The 21,363-nt window shown below is 41.5% G+C and overlaps 2 protein-coding genes and 1 pseudogene across 3 annotated transcripts; 1 reads left to right on the top strand and 2 right to left on the bottom strand.

Annotated features, from left to right (window-relative positions):
- Nucleotides 1-368: 368 nt before the first annotated feature.
- Nucleotides 369-7,447, bottom strand: LOC117729210 (signal-transducing adaptor protein 2-like). The gene is made up of 13 exons (XM_034530076.1): nucleotides 7,222-7,447; nucleotides 5,451-5,522; nucleotides 5,238-5,357; nucleotides 5,101-5,157; nucleotides 4,791-4,999; nucleotides 3,926-4,057; nucleotides 3,639-3,708; nucleotides 2,998-3,103; nucleotides 2,765-2,863; nucleotides 1,664-1,801; nucleotides 1,496-1,546; nucleotides 1,196-1,393; nucleotides 369-1,100 (listed from the first exon to the last, which is right to left on the bottom strand). The coding sequence occupies exons 1-13, from the start codon at nucleotides 7,309-7,311 to the stop codon at nucleotides 1,042-1,044; spliced, it is 1,401 nt and encodes a 466-aa protein (XP_034385967.1). The 5' UTR covers nucleotides 7,312-7,447; the 3' UTR covers nucleotides 369-1,041.
- Nucleotides 7,448-8,408: 961 nt separating this feature from the next.
- LOC117729213 lies at nucleotides 8,409-12,295 on the top strand (annotated as a pseudogene).
- Nucleotides 12,296-15,904: 3,609 nt separating this feature from the next.
- On the bottom strand, nucleotides 15,905-21,076 carry march2 (membrane-associated ring finger (C3HC4) 2). Of its 2 annotated transcripts, none has more exons than XM_034530077.1 (5): nucleotides 20,690-21,076; nucleotides 17,142-17,442; nucleotides 16,831-17,035; nucleotides 16,450-16,659; nucleotides 15,905-16,355 (listed from the first exon to the last, which is right to left on the bottom strand). In XM_034530077.1, exons 2-5 carry the CDS (start codon nucleotides 17,321-17,323, stop codon nucleotides 16,197-16,199), a joined length of 756 nt encoding a protein of 251 aa, XP_034385968.1. In that variant the 5' UTR covers nucleotides 17,324-17,442; nucleotides 20,690-21,076; the 3' UTR covers nucleotides 15,905-16,196. The 2 variants fall into 2 exon arrangements, with proteins under 2 accessions (XP_034385968.1, XP_034385969.1); XM_034530078.1 differs by having other exon boundaries at nucleotides 16,840-17,035; nucleotides 20,690-21,075.
- Nucleotides 21,077-21,363: the final 287 nt, after the last annotated feature.

Below are 21,363 nucleotides of genomic sequence, written 5' to 3'. Positions count from 1 at the left end.
AGTGTGTGTGTGTGTGTGTGTGTGTGTGTGCGTGTGTCTATACCTAATAACACTCCTTTATTTGCAGAAGAGGAATCACATTATGAGTCTCTAGTCCAAATATGAGAGATAGCTAACACATTGTATTATTATGAGAGTCAGCCGGGGGTTTTGGGGGTCCGGTGATGTCATGAAGTCCTGGGTTACGTACCCTGTGTGGCTGCTCCTGAACGCATCACCTCCTGAACGCCTGCAACGCTTTCAAAAATGAGCATCCGGCCGAGACGGGACACGTCGAATTCACATTTTCACAGTTTATTGTAAATAGTTTTTCTTTCTTTTTTTTTTCCACTTATGATGCATCGTCGGTGGTCATTGAGGTATAATAATAAAAAATAAAAAAAGGAGCGAGAGCACTTTGTTCTTGGATTTCTGCTTCGACGAGTAATAAAACAAAAAAAAGTTAAGAAACAAATCTCGACTGTTTTTATACAACAAAAAAAAGAAATAATAACATTGTTCACGAAACGGATCGATTTCCAACTGTTGCATGGCACATACTATGAGTTGCTTGTTCACATTTATATGATAACATATATATATATATGTGTATATACTCTCATAGAGAGAGAGAAATAATACAATCACATACAACGGGTACATAAACCACAAGCCAACTCTCATCTCTGTATTATTTCATTCTGAAGCTGCATCGATTAGTTGAAAATAAATTGTAATTATTTTAATAATCGATTCATTGTTCAGTTTTTATGCAAAAAAAAAAAAATGCTGTTTTCAGCCTCTCAAATATGCTTGTTAGTATTTCGTTGACACTTATACTTACGTATTAATGTAATGTAATGCGAGGCATTAATGTGCAATATATATATATAAAAATGAGCGACGTAAAAATATTTACATAACAAAAAAAGGCACGGTTGTGGAAAACGTCCTCCATTGTCAGTGATGTACAAAAACAAAATGTACAAGAGGAACTCGGGAAGAACAACAACGGGCAGATGTCCAGACGCCTCGAGGGGTCCTTCCAGCAGGAGAGGCCACTCAACACCGGGCCTTGTGCTGAAACTTGAGCTTCAACTCCGATATCGTTGCGAGAGGAACTAGAAAGAGCACATGAGACAATGAGCTTTGATATTACTGATATTAATGCAGCATAAGGGAGGGGGGGCTTCGGAGGACCAGCGTGGGGACTCACTCTGTCTCTGAGGGTCCGTGAGGGTTCTCATCCTCTGGTCCAGGCTGTTTGTGGAGGTGGAGGAGGTGGAGGTGGAGGTGGAGGAGGAGGTGGAGGTGGAGGTGGAGGAGGTGGAGGTGGTGGAGGTGGAGGCGATCGAGCTGCGAGGAGCAGGAACCGGAGGCATCATGGCTTTCTTTAGAGCTTTTTTCTCCAGTTCTGAGGAAGACGCCAAAATGTATCCATAGTCTTAGTCATTAAAAAAAAAAAAAAAAAAACATTTCTGAGAAGTAAAGATAAGACGGAGGAGGAGGGACTTACGTGGCAGCCGAGCAGCTGATAGATCCTCTGTCTGCTCCTCTTTCACCTCCACTGTTAACAATGGAGAGAGAAGAAAAGAAAATGAAGTCGCACCTGTTTATATCGGGAGTGAAGACAGATGGATGGATGGTTGGATGGGGCTGAGCCGGCAGCGAGAGGTGTACTCACGCTCGTCATTCAGATAGAAGTTGTGTTCCGCAGGCGTCGGTTCAGGGGTCGGATCAGGGGTTGGATCAGGGGTCGGTTCAGGGGTCGGTTCAGGGGTCGGATCAGGGGTCGGATCAGGGGCCGGTGCTCTTGGAGCGACTGCGGAGCAAGACACGCAACTACAGTTATTAACGGCGGACACAATGCGCACAATAGGTGCCTAATCCCAAAAGAATAGGACGCTTGTTTTAGCATTCGTGATCCAGGCATTCGTGATCCTCGGAGGATGAACCCCACTAACTTCGGTGGTCTTCTGACGTGTTTTTCTATTTTCTCCCTCTCGTGTCACCATAAAGTTCTCATTATGTGACTCTTTAGTGTAAGTGTATCCCTGCAGGATGAGTCGAAAGAACTTTTTTTTTAATGGAACAGCTGATGTGTGCACGGTGCCACTTGCTCATCGGGGTCATTCACACACACACTGGGGTCGTTTGCACCAGGGAATTGAACCCGCCAACCTTCCTCAGCTGTCCTTTGGTGTTTATTGCTAATTAGCTAATGCTAGCATGCTAACGCACTCAACCACGGTGGTGTTAAACACATTAAAACAGCTGTCAGTTTGTGCATATACAATAATAAGTAATAAAAAAATGTGTTTTATCAAACACACATTAAATTTTTTTGAAATGTAACTTGTTTTCGTATTACTTTAGGAATTACACATGACCGCAGTCCACCAGGGATGCTATTCCCCACATTTGAGAAACGCTGCACTACTCAAACAAGCCAAAATAAATGCACTCTTTGGTTCAACAAACGCAACTCGAAGAGGGGCGTCGAGACGTTTTCAAAGGTGTCACAAAGTCGCTGTCGTCTTTGGTAATATCCACTTGAGTTACAAAGTCCGAAGCGTAGAGGAATTTTTTATACCTGCTGCACAAAAGGTGACTTATATCACAATACAAAGGAATCAGCTGAAAGAATCTGTCAGCGTAAGGCGTGATTAGCTGCGCAGGTGGAATTTCCAGGCGGCTGCGTGCAATGGCCTCGGCGAACAGGTGTGGCCCGACAGGTGTGAAAAAAACACCACACACATCTTGTATTAAAAAAAGAACACGGTACCTCTTTTGGGCGGTGGGCTCGGTGGGCTCGGTGGGCCGAGGCCGCTCGAGGCCTGCTGGACGCTCCGCTCTCCGTTTTCAAAATCTTTACCAATAAAAGCTGCGGGGAGAGAAAAAAAAAAAAAGAAGAGGAATAAGTACTTTTTGGGGATAATAATTACACTTAAATTAAGCTTTTAAAGTGATGGAGAGAAGAATAAAGAGAGTAAAGTGAGACGTTACTTTAGTACGTACAGATGGTTTTCTCATAGACTTCCTCCTTCACGATGAGAGGAGTCAGAAATCCGTCGGTCTTCACCACTAAATAGTTGATGACGTCGTGTAGCGTGGCACACAGGACCTGCAGGGACGACAACGCTCCTTTAACATCTCAGGAACCATAAAACCGGTGACTTACGACAAGACTTTAAATTTATTTTAATTGCTGATCGAGGGCGGCATTAATATAATAAGAAGGAATCTGGAATTAGGTGTCAGCTGAGTGGACATCACACACACACACACACACACACACACACTTTCACACCTTATGCCTGCAGTTTAATACCATTATATCGATGACTCAAGCCACTGGCAGCTAAATGAAAGTCGTATCCAACAGGTCCGCGGACAGAAACCTGACGTGACATTATAATTGCCACCTCCTGCATTTACGGGTAATCTTCTCAGGGAGGTCACATCGGAATCCACTCCCGGCTTGAACTCCGGCTATGAAGCGCAACCGGTTCTTCTTACCCCCCCCCCCCCCCCCCCCTCCCCTGCGCGCACTCGCTCTTCGTGTTATCAAGTTTCATGCATATTACCCAACAAAGGATTCCTCTAAAGTGCACAAGGTGCACAAGGTGCACAAGGAGCGTGTTTTCCTTAGTACTCACAGGGTTGTCCACGTCGATGACGAAGCCCCCGCCGTGATTAGGAGTCACGAGGTAGTGTCTGATTACAGAGCTAGAGAGAGAGAGAGAGAGAGAGAGAGGGAGAGAGGGAGGGAGAGAGGGAGTCAATTAAAAACACAAATGTAACAAACAGATTGCAAAATGCAAGAACAACACGTGTGCAAAGGTGATCTCCTTAAGGAGCATTAAGTGATGATGTAGCTTTTTTTTGTTTGTACGCCTATTTAATAGATCTATGTGGGAGTGTGTGTGTGTGTGTGTGTGTGTACCCTTCAAGGTCCTGTCTGGTGGTGACAGCGTAGGAGTTTCCGTTGCTCCCGGGTCTCAGCAGCAGGTTTCCCCTCTCGGCCTCTCGCTCCAGCAGCAGCTCGGCCCCCAGACGAGACACGTTGTGGAAACAACTGCAGAGAAAGACATGAAACATAAAAAAAAAGAAAGAAATGGCTATTAAAAAGAAATTTGTGGAGGCCCACACACACACACACACACACACACACACACACACAGCGTTTGTCGAGAGGAGACCGTGGGAATTAAAATCCACACAATCGTTGTTTGACATTCGTGGTGCTGAGCAGAATCCACACAAACAACATCAGCCAAAACTAAATTAAATCCAAAAAACATTGTCTCTTTCAGTTAAACCTCAAAAGCCTGCATTTATTTTACAAGAAACATTTCTGAACCAACCATGTCATACTTCTGATTATCTAAAAACCTAAAAAATATTAAAATATTAAAAATGTTAAAAAATAAAAAAATAAAAAAATGAAAATATGAAAATATAAAAATATATACAAATATAAATAAAGAGAAGATACACAATTTCTCCCCGGACAACAATGCAAAAACAACAACAAAAACACACGATTCAACAATATGCAGAATTGGAGATTTAAAGTAGACTTAAAAGGAGGCAAACCAAAGATAAGATTAAAATCAAATAAACACTCAAATAAGTGTCGAGACCTTTGCTTGAAAATGCTCCTCGCTAATATGCCAAGGCCCACCCTACACACCCTTCTACCAAGTTCCATGAACATTGGTGAAGCAGTTCTTACGTAATCCTTAATAACCATAACCAGTACTCCACCTGTGCAATGGGTGTTATATACTATTCTCGTTGGTACTTACGCTGGCCGGTCTGCCTGGAGGCTGTCGGTCTCACTGCAGGCTGCAGGGATCACTGGGATCACTGGGATCACTGGGATCACTGCTGGGATCACTGGGATCACTGCTGCAGGACGAGGGACATCACACATCCTTATTTTCTCCTTCTCCACCGTCTCTCTGAGCATGTGGATCTGGCCCGGCAGCAGGTTGATGGAGGCCGGTACCGAAAGCTGCAGAGAGACAGTTTCTGACGTTGTTTACAAACTGACGACCATGAAAAAAAATAGTTCTTTGTAAAGTGAGCATAAAGTTATTTTAAAACGCCACTGACCTCGGCCACAGAGCGGATGTAGCCCTTCCACAGCTCTCGAGCCTCGGCGTTAGGAGCCTGCAGGAACAACAACTGTGAACAATTCTGACAGAACAAAAGAGGATGATTTTATACGTTTTATCTGCATATTCCCTCACGGTGAATCTGATATTTCCATCTTTCAGCTGGAGGCAGAGTCGGGCTGCATCCAGGTTACGATCCTGGCTGCTGTCGTCCGTTATCGACACGAATCCCCTGAGATCCACTTTCTCCACGTACTGAGGACACGAAGGGACGTATGATTCCTGAGTTTATTTTAAATTTATACTCATAATCATGCAAATCGTAAAAGAATGTCTGCGATGACTCACGTCAGTGTCTCTCATCTCATTGAAGAAGAACAGCGTGTTTCCACACAAGCAGGTCCACAGTTTCAGAGATGTCTGCACACACACACACACACACGCAGAGAAAGACACACTGACTGAAAAATATACAAACAAAAAAAACAACATATACAGATATGGAGAAGATCAACAATACAAGACACCGTCAGCGTGTGTGTGTGTGTTGATACATATTAGGCAGAAAGATATGCCTTGTCTCCTTCTATTTTAATTTATTTTAAGAGGTCGTAAATCTTTTTGAAAAGGTTAAATTTGTCAAAATAAATGTTACTTATTTCATTAAAAATAATAATTAATTTTAAGAGAAAATGCATCTCTGTCGAGCACATATTTTTTATTATATTTTTTTGTCCTCTTCTATTTGAATTCCCAGTTCACGGTCTCTCACTCTGTACTTCAGTTACGATCTTAGGAGTGAGATATTCTGCAAACTCTTAATAATTTTGGTAAGCGTTTTGGCTTCTTCTTTCCAATCTTTAAATTGCGATATAATTCATTTATTACTCGTCATTATTCGCGTCGAACAGAAATCACAAAAGGAAAAAAAAGAAGGACAATGCTTCTTACGCAACAAGGAAATTAAAAGCTGCAGTCTGTGCATGAGTCAGACATTACAGCGTAAAACCAGTGTTTGATGGTGAAAATATTAATAATAACAAACAACGTTTGTTGTTCGGTGGTTCGGACCTGTTGATCGGTTGTGAGTATTGGATGAATCAGACTCCCTGAAGCCGGGACTGTGTTTCCTGAAATATATTTGCACAAACCGGTTGTGCCGGGTTGGCGTCTTAACTTTAATCTCGACGGCGCAATGAGCCGAGCGGCATGTCAGACCTGTTGGTCTGATGGAAACCTCCAGTCAGCGTCCCCCACAGAGGGGCCCCCACAGAGGGGCCCACAGTTTATAATAACATAACAGTGTGTTTAGCCTGCACAGGGGCCTGAATGCACCATGTAATGACCACAGAGAACCACACTCTGCCGTGTGTGCTTCTAGAGCCCTGCAGTGTGTCTGAAAGGGGTTAATAAAGTATTAAAGTCGAGCTCCTCCTTTTGCACAAAAAAACTAAACGGGTGACTTTATTTTCTCAGGCGGGGGACGACTTTAAAGATCGTATTAAAGAGATAAAAGATTCTTGGCGTCATCTGCACATTGTTGAGATGCAAGTGATTCACTTTAGTCTCCATCCCGGAAGGAAGGGGGGGAATTACCAACAACAACAATAACAACAACAACAACAACAACAAAATATATATATATATACATATACATATACACACATATATATACACACACATATATACACACACACATATATATATATATATATATATATATATATATATATATATATATATGGATTATGTTGAATAACTGAAGACATTATCTCCAAAACATTCTATGATAAATAGCACCACAGGTAAGAGGGGATAATGTGTACATTTGGTAATGAGGTGAACTGTCCCTTTAAATTATATAAAACACTGACATTGATCCTTTTTACTGCACACTATTTACTTAGATGTTCGATACTTCAGGTACATCTTGATGATAATATTAACATGTGTTTTACCCAAGTACGTAGTTTTGAATGAGGTACTTATTAGTATTTATTACACCGCTACAGATTAACAAAATATACAAAAATGTTAATAAAAAAAGAAGCTTGTTTTTTTCAGACACGAGTGCATCTCACATATTTATCCCAGAATCCACCTGTCCTGTAAAACACACCTTGTCTCTGAACGACCTCTTCTCCAGGTACCCCTCGTGGTAGCACGTGGGCAGCTGGCTCCTCTGTCGCGCGGTCAGCTTCATCATCATGATGGATAAACAACAACAAAAAAGCAAAAAAGAAGCTCACAAACAGGCTTGGACCCAGACTCGGTCATGGGTTTAGCACCTTATGCTGAGCTGCGGGCAAAGCAGCTCCTGTTTGTGTGAGTGAGGAGGGAACCTGTGCGCCAGCGTCCTGGCCGCTGATTGGACAATGTGTGTTGGAGGGGGCGGGTTCTTCTTTTTCTTTAAGAACAATATCCGCAGGTGAGGCAGCTTCTGACGTGTTTTGTCAAGGATGGAAATCACCTGGCTGCATGTGGGCCCCACTGACACTAATGAACATGATGTAATATGATTTTAGTTTTTGGAAATACTGTACTTCTTATATATATATATTTTATATTTTATATATATATTATATTATATATATATATAATATATATTTATATATTTTTTCTGAAATGGGCCATTCTGCAAAACTAGTATTTTGGTACTTTAAGTATATTTTGATGCAAGTACTTTTTAAAAAAACTTTTACTTAAGTACACTTTCAATGCAGGACTTTCACATACTTTACTTTTAAACTGTAGTATTTGTGCTACTTTTACGTGCACGATCTGAGTAATCCTTCCACTATTTTTTGCAAGGAAATAGTACATACTTATACTCTTAATCTTATAGAGAAAAATGTATATGTGATTCCCTCTACTGGAGGAATTGGTTCTGGTGTTATGAACTATTAAATACATCCACTGTTAAACTAACGCAGTCTAACACAAACAATCCTGCAATATATCACACTTTAATGAAGGTTATAATGTCTGCCTTTTGTTAAAACCTTTCTAATTGTGCTGCTGTTGAACATAATTATAGTTCATTTTTAATCATCATTATTATTATTGTCATTATTATTATTGTCGTTGTTGTTATTAGCACATTAAGTCTACTTCTGTTGCGCCATATAACTCAATCGTTTCACCTGTCATGGTAATTAATTATTGAACCGACTTTATGACGCTCCCCTAACCGACTGTACCTGTGCCGGTAAGTCACGTGACCGTGCGCACCAACGCCTTCTGTAAGTCACGTGACTTGTGCGGCGTCGACGCGACTCTCCCTCGCAGCGGCTCTGCTCTCCTCATCTTGGCGCAGCGCTGGAGGGGGAGGGGGAGGGGGGGGGAAGAGAGAGAGACATTATTTTTTCCTTCGTTTCTCAACGTCCCCCAAAGAGAGAGTCGCTCGCGCACCAAAAACAAAACAATGGGCAACAGAGACGACGAGTACGACTTCTTGTTTAAAGGTGAGCGGAACCCGAACACCTGGCGGCGGGTCGCCTCGTTTCCCCCGTCAGCTCGGTCCGTTTTAACGTCAGCTGGGCGGTGGAAGCTAACGCGAGCTAGCTAGTTTTTTTCTTTCCACGCTCGTCGCTTTCAAACTAAACCTCCACGTTTTTACTCCCCACGTGTCGTCGGGTTTTTTTTAGTTGTCATTGTCAATGTGCGTTGCAAATAATATGTTTTGTATTACTTGTGTTGTTTATTAAATACAGAAAGCGGTGCGTTGGACCCATGCTAGCTGACGTCACTGTAACGTTAGCTGGTCTGACGGGCGGAGCCGCTACTTCAGTTATTCTTATTTCTGCTTTGTAAAAAAATGTCCTTCACTTGTTTTTACCTCTTTTTTTTTTACACCTTTTTATGACCATGATGTTAAAGCACCATCGGTAATGAGAGTTCCCTTTTTGAGGAGAGGACACTCCCAAAGTGTGTGTGTGTGTGTGTGTGTGTGTGTGTGTGTGTGTGTGTGTGTGTGTGTGTGTGTGTGTGTGTGTGTGTGTGTGTGTGTGTGTGTGTGTGTGTGTGTGTGTGTGTGTGTGTGTGTGTGTGTGTGTGTGTGTGTGTGTGTGTGTGTGTGTGTGTGTGTGTGTGACCAAACACCTGTTTGAAGGTTAAGAGCATATTTCCACAGCATTATCAAGTCACGTGGTTATTTTACACCTTGGAGTTTAGTTTCCTGATAACATGCAGTTGACTTCCTTTTGTGTGTGTAAACAAATGTATAAAGTCATGCATCTAGGAAATAACTGGATTAGAAGATATGGCGTTTTATAAAAAAACAAAATGATAACACAAATAAGAAAACTTTGTTCACACTAGGGGCCCCTAGTGCCTGGGGGGGGCAGATAAAAGTAGTTAATGAGGGGTCAGCAGGCGGTTACCGGCAGTGTAAAAACCACAACTGCTGGAGAGCCACAACTGTCAACCCCAAAATATGTTGTTTGCCACCGCAGAATGCGAGATTAGCTGTGGACAGACACAAACACGACTGATTGCATGATTCTTTATGGTTTTTGAGCCTCGCCATCTTGAACCGAAAAGCCTGGGAAAGAGGCCTCGAGAAACTGTTGAGTCAGATTTCCTTTTCTCTTTCGTCAGCTTCTTCCTGTTCGTCTGTCAGCAGGAGCAAAGTCCGGGAGAGTTTTCTCCACAAGAAGGAAAGCAGTAAAACAAGTCGGCACATTCTCTCGGCCTGAATATGGCTGAAAGATAACCAGAGTGCGGCGCATCCTCCTAATGATGGCGGCTTGGTGCATTTTGTGTATTGTCTGTAATCATCCTCTGGCACATTAGTCCGTTAATGTGCCGTTATTCTCATTTGATAGATTTAAGGTTTAGAAATTGAGGTTAAACCTCAGTAAATGTGCTTTTATGTAACTTGTAACTTGATGGCGGACCAAACTAAGCCGTTGTTACATTACATTTCATTTAGCTGACGCTTTTATCCAAAGCGACTTACAACCATACAGGGAGCAATTCAGGGTTAAGTGTCTTGCTCAAGGACACAACGACTAGAGCGGGGATTGAACCACCAACCCCCTGATTTGAAAGACGGACCTGCTAACCACTGACCCACAATCGCCCCCGTTGTTGTTGTTGTTGTGGTGTGCTCTCTGCAGTACGGTGTCTGTACTTGATTATTAACAAATGAAATTAATAACAATATAATGCAGCATATTTTGTGTTTAGGGGAAAAGTAAATGCACATTTCAGTGATTATGACCATGTAGTGTATTTATTTTCACAATGGCCAATAAACTACTGTAGAAAACGTCCCCCACCAACCAAAAACTTAAACATCACACTTCCTGGATTAATGGGGAAATAATAAAACGTAACAGTGTTTACTTCCATATAACTAATTGTGTCCTTAACACATAACCTGGATTAGAGGAAGACATGCTGAGCCCCAGTACGGTTGCTATTTATCAGCGCTGTATTGCACTTATCGCATTTAAAATAAAAAACGTTGTGTTAAATTACTGCAGGGTTTCAATGCTTTTGTGCCGTGTGGCTTTTTTGTTTCCAGTCGTGCTCATCGGCGACTCCGGCGTGGGGAAGAGTAACCTGCTGTCGCGGTTCACGAGGAATGAGTTCAACCTGGAGAGCAAGAGCACCATCGGGGTGGAGTTCGCCACCCGCAGCATCCAAGTGGACGGCAAGACGATAAAGGCTCAGATTTGGGACACGGCCGGACAGGAACGCTACAGAGCGATCACCTCGGCGTGAGTGTTTTCTCTCTCTCTCTCTGTGTGTGTGTGTGGTTGTGTGTGTTGACGGTATAGTCTCTGCATCCATCTGGTTTATTCTCTCCCCAGGTATTACCGGGGGGGCCGTGGGCGCGCTCCTGGTTTACGACATCGCCAAGCACCTGACGTACGAGAACATCGAGCGCTGGCTGAAGGAGCTGAGGGACCACGCCGACAACAACATCGTCATCATGCAGGTCGGGAACAAGAGCGACCTCCGCCACCTCAGGGCCGTGCCCACCGACGAGGCTCGAGCCTTCGCAGGTAAACAAGCGGACATTAAAAAAAATAACAATAAAAAAAAGCTCTCGCAGTCGGTGAAAAACTTAAACGTTTCATCTTCCTCCTCTCTTGACCACATTTTTTTTAGAAAAGAATAGCATCTCATTTATTGAGACGTCGGCGCTGGACTCCACAAACGTAGAGGAGGCATTCAAGAACATTTTAACAGGTAGGAAAAGCAAGACTCGGTGCTGTATCTCTTGTGATGTACAAAATATATATATATATATATATATATATATATATATATATATATATATATATATATATATATATATATATATGAAAAGCTCTCAGAAGCCTCTGATATACATTTTACACCAAGGATTCATGCGTAAGGAAGAAGTCGAGATCGCCTCTCGTGTGTTTTTCACGTCCCTCTGCAGAGATCTACCGCATCGTGTCGCAGAAGCAGATCGCGGACCGGTCCGCTCACGACGAGTCTCCGGGCAACAACGTGGTGGACATCAGCGTCCCGCCGACCACCGACGGGCGGACGGGCAACAAGCTGCAGTGCTGCCAGAGCCTGTGACGCTCCACCTCCACCTCCCCACACCTCCACGTCACCTCACCCGTGCACTTTTTAAAAAAATTTTGTCTGTTCCCCGTTGCTCCGCTCACGGCCAAACTCCCCTTTGTAGAATTCTGTTTTATGTAGAACTTATGAACTCACTCGTGCTCTTCTTTCATGTTTTTGGTTGCCATGAATTCAAACTTCCGAGAAGCCTTTTTTTTTTTATATATATATTTTTTTTATGTCGCTCGGTCTGCGGAGTCAATGTGAAGGTTCCTGCGATGTGGGAACGGGGGTCAGCCGGTCGCTGCTGTCTCCACGAAGCCTGTGAAGTTTAGTGAGATGAACTGAAGCTCTGCTTTTTGGGAGGTTTTGAAAAGAGAAAAAAAAAAAGAAACCATTTCAACGGCTGCCACTAGATGGTGCTGTGTAAATAAACCACAGGCAGCTTACTCCAACCTGGCTGTGCAGTATTATGCTTTTTACAGCGTGGTTCCTCCAACTCTTGTTCTTTCATCAGATAAGTTATCGTGCCAAAAAAATGTCGTCACCGTGTATTTATTGAAGAATATTTGGCTTAAGCTGTCATTGTTTTACTTTAAATTTAAAAAAAACTGTACAAATTTCCAATAAAACTCTTGACAAAAGTAAACTTGTTTACTTGATTTTCTTACGGAAACTATGGTTTCTTTAATATTTTTTTTTATTTTATTTTTAGGAAAATAAATGACTATCTTATTCTTTTCAAATTAAAGTTTTACCTGAATAGAAAAAAATATAGTGAGTCAGATGGTGTCATAGAGGACATCAAATATTTAATGAAAAAGGTCAAAGTGGAAGTTTAAAATGTAATAAAAAAATATCTTAAGTCGTAGTGTGGTATATTAAAAATGTAAGTCATAATGTAAAATAAATGTAGTATATAAAGTCATGACTGACAGTATAGTTTGTCCTAACTTTTATGAAAAGAGTCATATGTCCAAAAAGTCATAGTATAATAGTAATATACTAATTCATAATAGAATATATAATGGTCATAAAGTTAATTATAGAAAAGTGTCATGTAAAAAGTCCTACATGATTTTTTAGTATAGTACGACATACAACTTATAAATCATAAAAAGTAAAATGGCACAACATAGTATGTCAGAAAATGACAAAAATGATTATAGAAGCCAAAAGTATAAAAGTTGAGGTAAAAAGTCACAGTATGTCATGAAAATGTAATTGTATGAAATGTCATAAAAAATGAAAAGGGCATATTACATCAAAAAGTATAGTGTGTTATAAAACAATCATAGCAAAGAATGTCTACATATGTACAATACATTATATAAATACATAAAAAGGTAATTTAAAAGTCATAAAAAGTCATAGTATATAGTGTTTCATAAAACTAAAGCTGTAACTCTCCCCGCAGAATACCCTTCTCCTCCTCTGATGAAATTAATGCTTTGTTGTGTTGCTTTAGACATATTTACACGTCCATATCATAAAAAGGCATAATGGTAAAGTCCCAGAATACTATTTAAAAAATGTAATCAAGGGAAGTAAAATATTGTGAGAACAATAACATGAAAGAAAATGTCAGAAATAGTCACTAAATATCCCGAAAAAGTCAAAGTATAATAATGTTGAGTCAAAGTCAAAGAATCATATATGTTGTAAGAAGTAATTGTCGAATAATGTAATAGAATAATGGAAAAGTCTAGTAAAGTATTTAAAAAAAAACTGCCAAGTTGTGATGATTTATTTAAGGAGAACAAAAAGAAAATAAACTGTATAAAGTCCTTTCCAAGCGCATCTCGGGGACCGATAGAAATGACTCAAAAACACATTAAAACCTTTTTTTAGTATCTTTTTTCTTCCCTTCCTAGCGAGCAGAGTGACTGTTGTTCAACCAGCACTATGGAATATTAGTTTTTTTGTAAATAAGCTGCTTATGTTTCCCAAAAAGCAGCGGACGGGATCCGCGACTCCTCCGGAGCAAACGTGCAGCGTGTTTTTTGTCTTCGGGATTAATGTGCGCATGCGCACAGCTGTGGTCCTCGCTCCTCCAGCGCTACACTCTTGTAGGACAATCCCCAAATTAGGAAAGGAATCAAGGAAGCACCAAAAAAACGGAAACAAAAGACCAATTGGAATGATCAAATACACAAAAAACAACAACAACAACAAATCACCTGAATTCATGTCCGCTCATAATTTATCAATCACCTTTTATTCGCTTTGCAAACAACTCTTGGGTCCCAGGATCTCAAGACATCGTTCTTTTTTTAACATTTTTTCTTTTTTAACACAGCACACCATAAACATTGTAGTATTTAAAACATTGTAAATACTAAAGAATTGCAACATGAATTACAAATAATACATATCAACATACCCACCCCTCCCCCCAAAAAAACACATGTAGAAAGATTACAACAATGTTTAAGACAACGTAACACAACAGAAGTAACATTTACAGAGAAAGCAATGATTTTAAATCCCTTTCTTTAAAAACTCTTTGGGGATGTGACGCTCCTGCATTGACCTACAAATTCAGTTGTTTGTTGAAAGTGCTCCTCAACAGATCCCGACACTTGGTGTGAAGCCTCGTTCACGACAGACAGTAAACACACGGATGATCAAATGACTCATAAGCTTGTAACACCCCCCCCCCCCCCCCCCCCCCCCCCCCCCCCCTCCGGGTGCATCACAGGGTATAATCTGTTGTTCTGAGATCAGTTAAAAACACAAACAAACAATTAAAACTTGGGCAATACGTGGACCCCAATTAATAAGAAAAGAAATGCAGTTTTTGTATTGATGCTCTCTGACACACAGCAGTTAAATTAAATATTGTTTGGTCAAGCCTGATTGTTATAAAGCAAAAATACTTTTTAAAATAAAAAAGCTTAAATAAAACGCAATTATGCGTAAAAAAAATCCAGACGTGCTGCATTGCAGGTTTACAATCCGTAAAAAAAAATATATATATATATAAATGTTGTTTTCCGCTGAGGAGAGAAAATCCCCAAAAAAGCCAATAATTGTGATCTTGGAACTTAAGTTTGACCACAGAAATAATAATCAAAAAGTCTGGCTTTAGAGGAGTTTAACGTTCATATTTACTGCACACAACTGCAGTTATGAATGAAGCGCTTACAAAATAGTAAGACCTGCACAATAATACTTAAACCACTGGCTTTAACACGCCTGCATCGGCCCAAAAGGCCAATAACAGACTCGAGTGCGTCCGCACGTCAAATTAATTTAACCGTCTTTCCATGAACTAAAAGTGGAATGAAAAATCTGGAAACCAGGTAAAAACTGTGGTGACATTGACATCCATCGAATGGATCTTTAGAAGAAAAAAAAAGCACACGCGCATCAAAGCGGTTTTTACTTGAAAGAAACAAAACAAAAAAGCTAAAAAGTCAAATTAATCCTCCGTGCATAAAGTCCACACACACACACACACACACACACACACACACACACACACACACACACACACACACACACACACACACACACACACACACACACACACACACACACACACACACACACACACACACACACACACACACACACACACACACACACACACACACACACACACACACACACACACACATACACATACACACCACGACAAACACTGCTGGTGGGAAACGCTCACGGCGGAATAAAGGAGACGATAACGTCCGACCGAGTTCCCTTTCCCTGATTCCTGGTGTGGTTATGTAAATTAATAAAAATAATAAAAACACACTAAACCAAAACGGAACAAAGCAGTACAGACTTCACTAGGCAGGTTCAAAGGATGCTTCAGTGCTTCAGCCGCTTCGATGCGTCCCATCGATCTACAACAAGACCGACTTTAAGTGCTGACGATACGAGAACCTCTACGAGGACACTGGTTTAAACCCCACTGCAGTAGGAACAGTACATCGTCTAGTACATAGTACACAAACACCACCAAAATAAATTAAAAAACAGTGCTTGCGTGCATGCATAACTGTGCATGTCGGGGCGACGTCTCTTCATGTGCTGTGAAGACCTCCACGTCCACAGTGTTGTATTGCACAAAAACTAAATCCTTGAAAAAAAAAAAGTAAGTTTCATCTCAAACAGCATTACTGGCATCTGGACTGCGATTAAATAATAATAATAATTTTAAAAGAACACGGGGATCAGATGCAAGGCCTGTGAAGGTGAGGGCACGCCGGGACGCGACCGCTAAACAAAGTTAGTTTGGTCGTTCCTTTTTTTTTTCTTTCTCGTTAAAATGTCATCGTCGTATCTACGATGGCGAGAGACCGTTCCCACGTTTGAGGCCTCTGCACGTCTCCGTGTGCTGCTGCGCTCCCCTCTGTGACTTACATGTGCTTTTTTTCTTTTTTTTTAAAAGTAATGTGAATTAAGTACCGATGAGGCAAAGACAGTTGTTTGTTGTTGTTGTTGTTTTTTTTAAAATCTTATAAAAGGCTGGCTGGTGGGCGAAAATCAGCCCCCTGCATTTAACGGACAGCGTCATCGACCGTCTGCGATCCGGTCTCATACTATACTCTCATTGGCCGACTTCTTCATCAGTATGGCGGAGAGCAAGGAATGCTGGGAAGAGTTCGACCCCTTGGCTTCGGGAATGAGCAGACGCACTTTCTGATTGGTCCGTCTCCACTCCGAGTACAGCTGACAGTGGTAGCGGAAAGACACCTGCGCGGACAACCCGAGGGAGAGAAGACGGATGGATTATTATTATTATTATTATAGTGCCGCAGTCTAATCTGCATGTGAAATTCATGTTTACCAGGGTCCACAGGACGTAGATGGTGAAGAGGGCGATGGTGAGCGCGATGAGGCCCACAGCCTGCAGCCAGCTCCCCAGCTGGAGGTGGTCCTGAGCGCCCCGGAGGCACAGCCAGCCGGAAATGGCCGCCAAGGGCGTGATGAACAGGAAGCACACCATGTCGCAGAACAGCGTCCTCTTCTCGTTGCGAGGGCCGGGGTCCTGCAGCCACTGTGGAATAAGGAGGGAGGGGAGGCGAGGGAGGAGAGAGCCAATCAGGGAAAAGGTAAAGATACAAAAATGAGCTACTTCTTCTTCATATAACTATACACACACACACACACACAGTCATTTAAAAAAAAGAAGCACATGTAGAGACGAGACGAAGCAAAGGGCATTGACCTTTGTTACCTCTGTGAGAGGCCTCGGCCGGCGCTCGATGCTGAACTCCGTGTGGCAGAGCTCGCAGTAGCTGGTGTTGGAGGACGACAGCCACTTCTCCAGGCAGCTCTTGTGCACCTTGCCCAGGGTGCCTGTGCAGTGGCACGGGGACAGGAGGCCCTCGCCGCTGCCGCCCTCGTGGCAGATACGGCAGATGGGTCCATCGCTGAGAGACAGAAATCCAATATATATATATATATGTATATATATATTACAAAGGAAACGGTTTAAAATGTCAGTTACGAACAGACACATTTAAGACTTCGTGGTACCTTTGTGCGCTCGTGGGTTTGAGGACGGAGGAGAGCAACCGTCCGTCGATGGCCGTCACCTGGGTGACGTAGAGCGCCTGACACCCGTCGCCGCCCGCTTCCTCCGCGCTCTTCCGCGCACCGGGGCTGCTCGCGCAGTCGCACAGAGAGCCCGGCAGGTGGCAGCAGCCCCCCGTCGTCATGGTTACGGCGGCCAAAACACCGGCCCGTGGAGGGTGAGAAGGCTCAAGAGGCCCGAGGTCGACTTTGGAGGGCGGTAAGGGCAAACTCTTGCTTTCCACCGGCCGGGAGTGGTTAGTTTCTACAAGCAGAGAAAGAGAGAGAGAGAGAGATAGATGACCTTTAGTAGCTTTACTTAAAGGGCCAGCGTGGAGCTTTGAGGGGATCTTTTTGTAGGAAAGAAACTATATTTTTACTCGTGTAAACAAAGAGTTGTTTGTGTTTTCCAAACTTTACTATGAGCCTTTCATAATCTACATATGGAGCAGGTCCGCTGTGTAGCACTGCCACGGTTCTGCAACACCGGTTCTAGCGAGAGCCTCTCGGATTGTAACGCCACCTGAAAGCCACCGTGGTTCTCCGTCACGCTCGTGGAACTGCCCGTTATGTGAGAAGCAGATCATAAAAAAAAAAACCTCGCTACAGCCGGCCGACGCCCGACTTCTGCTCCTTTTTTTCCCCATTTACAATTTGCTTGATATCGTCTGTTTGTTACCAAGTCTCGCTCTCAAGAGGTTTTAGGCCTCATCCACATTGACGAAATCAGCTCAACATTCGTCTCTGACACATTGAAAATATTTTAGATAACATTAAGCTAAGCTTTCTGTGCTCCAAGTAGAGCTGTTGCAATAACCCCCGATGATGCAATACAGGTGCCTCAGACGAGCCAACTGCATGGGATGGCAAGCGATCCATCCCATGCACCATGACCGCTACGTGTCTTTTTAAAAATAAAAAAAAGTCTTTGCAATGGGAGAAGTGTGAAGAATGTGCTTAAGAGTTTATTCCTTTTTTAATCAAGTCGTCCAATCACAACGGAGGAAGGAAAGGACAAATGCCACACAGACCAAGCGTCGACCTCCTACATGTAGGACACGTGTGACAACATCCTGTTTGGCTGTTGAAGACGATGATAATAGTCATTCCCAGCAGCCATATTTATCCACAGTATTCCAGTCCCATGATAACGCGAGGTGAACTTAAAAAAAGCTTTTTGTTCTGACTCATCTGAGAGAGTCAAATGAATCGTGAAAGTTATCTACGACGACGCCGTCGTTTACAGAGAAGGCCGTCGGGTTCGGAGGAAGGCCAATTTGCTCACGACATCTGCTAATCCATTATAAAAGCAAGTGTGCTCGTCAGAGGCAGCGAGTGGGATGTGCAGCTGACTGATAAGCAGCTGTCTGCCCTCAGATAAACCCCCCCCCCGACTGAAGATAACACTGCAGGAATCATCCCACAGTAGCAGACTCATGACAAATGTCAAGACAATAAATACAGTTGTGAGTAATTTACGAGCTAAAAACAAACAAAAATCCACGTCTGACTGCGTACTGTCGGTATTGAAGTAGCTTCTTTCCTTTTGAAGACATGACAGTTTCAATGATGTGCAAACAAGTGTGTCGCATTCAGCACACACACACACACACACACACACACACACACACACACACACACACACACACATCTCGAGCATGACACAAGATGAGCCTGCTGAGCCGGTATTTAGATCTGCTTTGGTACCGGACCGACTGTTTACACCTCACTGCTAAACCTTTGGCATTACACCCCAAAACCAATAGAATACATACATAATCCTATTTACTCGACGACGACGACGACGACGACGATGTTGTTGTGTTGTTTTTAAAAACAGGAGGTTTAACGTGGGGCAGATGGTGCCGAGATTCTTGCGTTAATTTGACGGGATTTCGCGTCTTAATTTTATCTCCTCGCAAACGAGACAATAATTTACACTCTACAAATTAAAAAATATATATAAGATCTGCAATAATGAGTGTGCTTGTGAAGGAAATAATGTTCTGTCTTTGTAGACACCGAGTCAAAGAAGTGGTGTTTTAACTTTACAGATTGATCACTGTAACATTTCTGCTTTTTGTTTATCTTCTAGTCGCATGCGTATTTTCTACAACTTTTACTGAGAACTGCAATAATCCAATATATCATTAAATTTGACAGACCATAAAACTGTAGACGCAACATTAGCGGTGTGTAACTTATCTCAAATATCATATAATCTTGCTCACGCGGATTATTAAACCCCAAAACGAACAGAGCCGTAAACATGCCGTCATACAGGTTCCTGGGTAGATGACCCGATCTCTCGGCCCATTCAAAAGCAATGGGCAGAACCGTTGTCGTATTACTGCTTGGTGTTATTATTTATGTATACTTATACAGCATCGGGGGCACGATTAAGAGGCACAATCCCTGACCTAGATAAACAAAAGGGAAGCCCCCCAAAAAATAAGTCAACATCCACAGTCAACTCTGATGTGATCAGTTGAAAACAGATCAAACCATGTGATGTTGAAGCTTTACTGTACATGTAAACTGATGCACTTTTTAAATATACTGCATTTATCAGTTAATACGTGCAGATATATTATTCCATGATACATTTACAGATGACAAACTAAAGTAATTTCCACTGTTAAAAGTGTGACTTCTGTACTTATCATGTGCACAACAATAACAGGGAGATGCTAAAAAATATGTATGAATAAAATTAAATAAAGATCACATAAGCAGAGAATCAAAACATAAAATAGTGTGTACGTTAAAATAAGTGATAAAATATATAAAAATAAAAATAAATGACCATATAAATTATATAAATTAAATCACATTTGCAAATTAATTAACTAAATTTAAACAGTAATGTAGTAAATGCGTAATGATAAGTATAAACAGTGGGGGAATAAGTAGAAAGAGCTTTTGGTACAGACAATTTTAATTATTTTATATATTGCTGGTTAATATATAACAGTAGCCACGTCACAATTTATTTGTTAATTGCGTTTACATTAATAATCAAATGCAAGAAAACTAGTAACTGGGGTTCAGAGTAATGTGAGCTACTATATATATTTATATATATATAATTACACAGTAGTATATATACATATATAAATGTACATATATATATTAAATATATATACATAAATATATATATATGTGAGCTACTATATATATATATATATATATATAATTACACAGTAGTATATATACACATATATAAATAAATGTACATATATATATTAAATATATATATATATACAAATATATATATTAAATATATATATACAAATATATATATATATATATTATCTGCGTGTAGCTATCTTTACGTTACAGGCACATATGTCCGATATTAAAAGCAACAATCCACGTTATCTCCATCTAAACCCGCTGTCATTGTCCAGTAAATGAACAGTCGGCTACAGATGTTGTTAGCTTACAGCTGTCAGAAACCAGCTAACCGCCCGACTCAAAACACTCAATAACGCTTAAAAAGATGAACTCACCGCGTGTCTTCTTCTTTAAAGTGTGTCACGGAAGCAGGCACGACATCCACGTTCTCCTCTCTCGTTTCATTGTGTATCGTTTTAGAGCTGTGTGTGTGTGTGTGTGTGTGTGCGTGTGTGAATTATCACACTCGCGAGCTAATGATATGCTAACTAAGCTAGCAGCTCCCAGACGACAACACAGCTTCCGGTTTCACAGAGCTTTAAATAAACCCCAGAGGCTGCTCATCATCATCATCATCATCCTCATCATCATCATCATCATCAGTCTGTCTGCCTCTGCTGCGGTGGAGACTAGCGCAACAACACAAACCCGATGAGTTCATGTGGTTCAAATGGGATCGAGGACAACAACAACAGCTTGTTGCGAAGGGGGGAGGGAGCAAGGGAGGGAGGGAAGGAGTCAGGAGGAAATAAGGGAGCGAGGAGACGTAAACAAACCGGATCGAGGACCAAATTATTTCCTTTAGGTATTATTATTATTATTTTTTTTTTTTAAACTGTGCACTTTATCTTTACCTGTATTAATTTTTAATACATTTATTTTAATTTTATTTAAAGCACTTTAAGCTGCACGCCTTGTATGAAAGGTGTTACGCGAATATTAATACAAATAAAATAATAATAAAACACTATTAACCGAGTGTGCATTTAGGCTTTTTCCAATTTACTAA

Source organism: Cyclopterus lumpus, chromosome 4 (genome assembly GCF_009769545.1).
Source record: "Cyclopterus lumpus isolate fCycLum1 chromosome 4, fCycLum1.pri, whole genome shotgun sequence".
Classification (NCBI taxonomy): Eukaryota; Metazoa; Chordata; class Actinopteri; order Perciformes; family Cyclopteridae; genus Cyclopterus; species Cyclopterus lumpus.
This window is presented reverse-complemented; position numbering and strand designations above follow the sequence as displayed.

Bases quoted from the DNA above. Each gene is read 5' to 3' on its own strand.
- LOC117729210 (XM_034530076.1), bottom strand. From the start codon at position 7,311: ATGATGATGAAGCTGACCGCGCGACAGAGGAGCCAGCTGCCCACGTGC. The intron at 5,358-5,450 runs GTGAGTCATCGC...TCGTGTCCTCAG, and splicing joins ATGAGATGAGAGACACTGAC to TACGTGGAGAAAGTGGATCT. The intron at 5,158-5,237 runs GTGAGGGAATAT...TTGTTCCTGCAG, and splicing joins ATGGAAATATCAGATTCACC to GCTCCTAACGCCGAGGCTCG.
- march2 (XM_034530077.1), bottom strand. From the start codon at position 17,323: ATGACGACGGGGGGCTGCTGCCACCTGCCGGGCTCTCTGTGCGACTGC. The intron at 16,660-16,830 runs GTCAATGCCCTT...CTTATTCCACAG, and splicing joins CTCTCACAGAGGTAACAAAG to TGGCTGCAGGACCCCGGCCC. The intron at 16,356-16,449 runs GTAAACATGAAT...TTGTCCGCGCAG, and splicing joins TCTACGTCCTGTGGACCCTG to GTGTCTTTCCGCTACCACTG.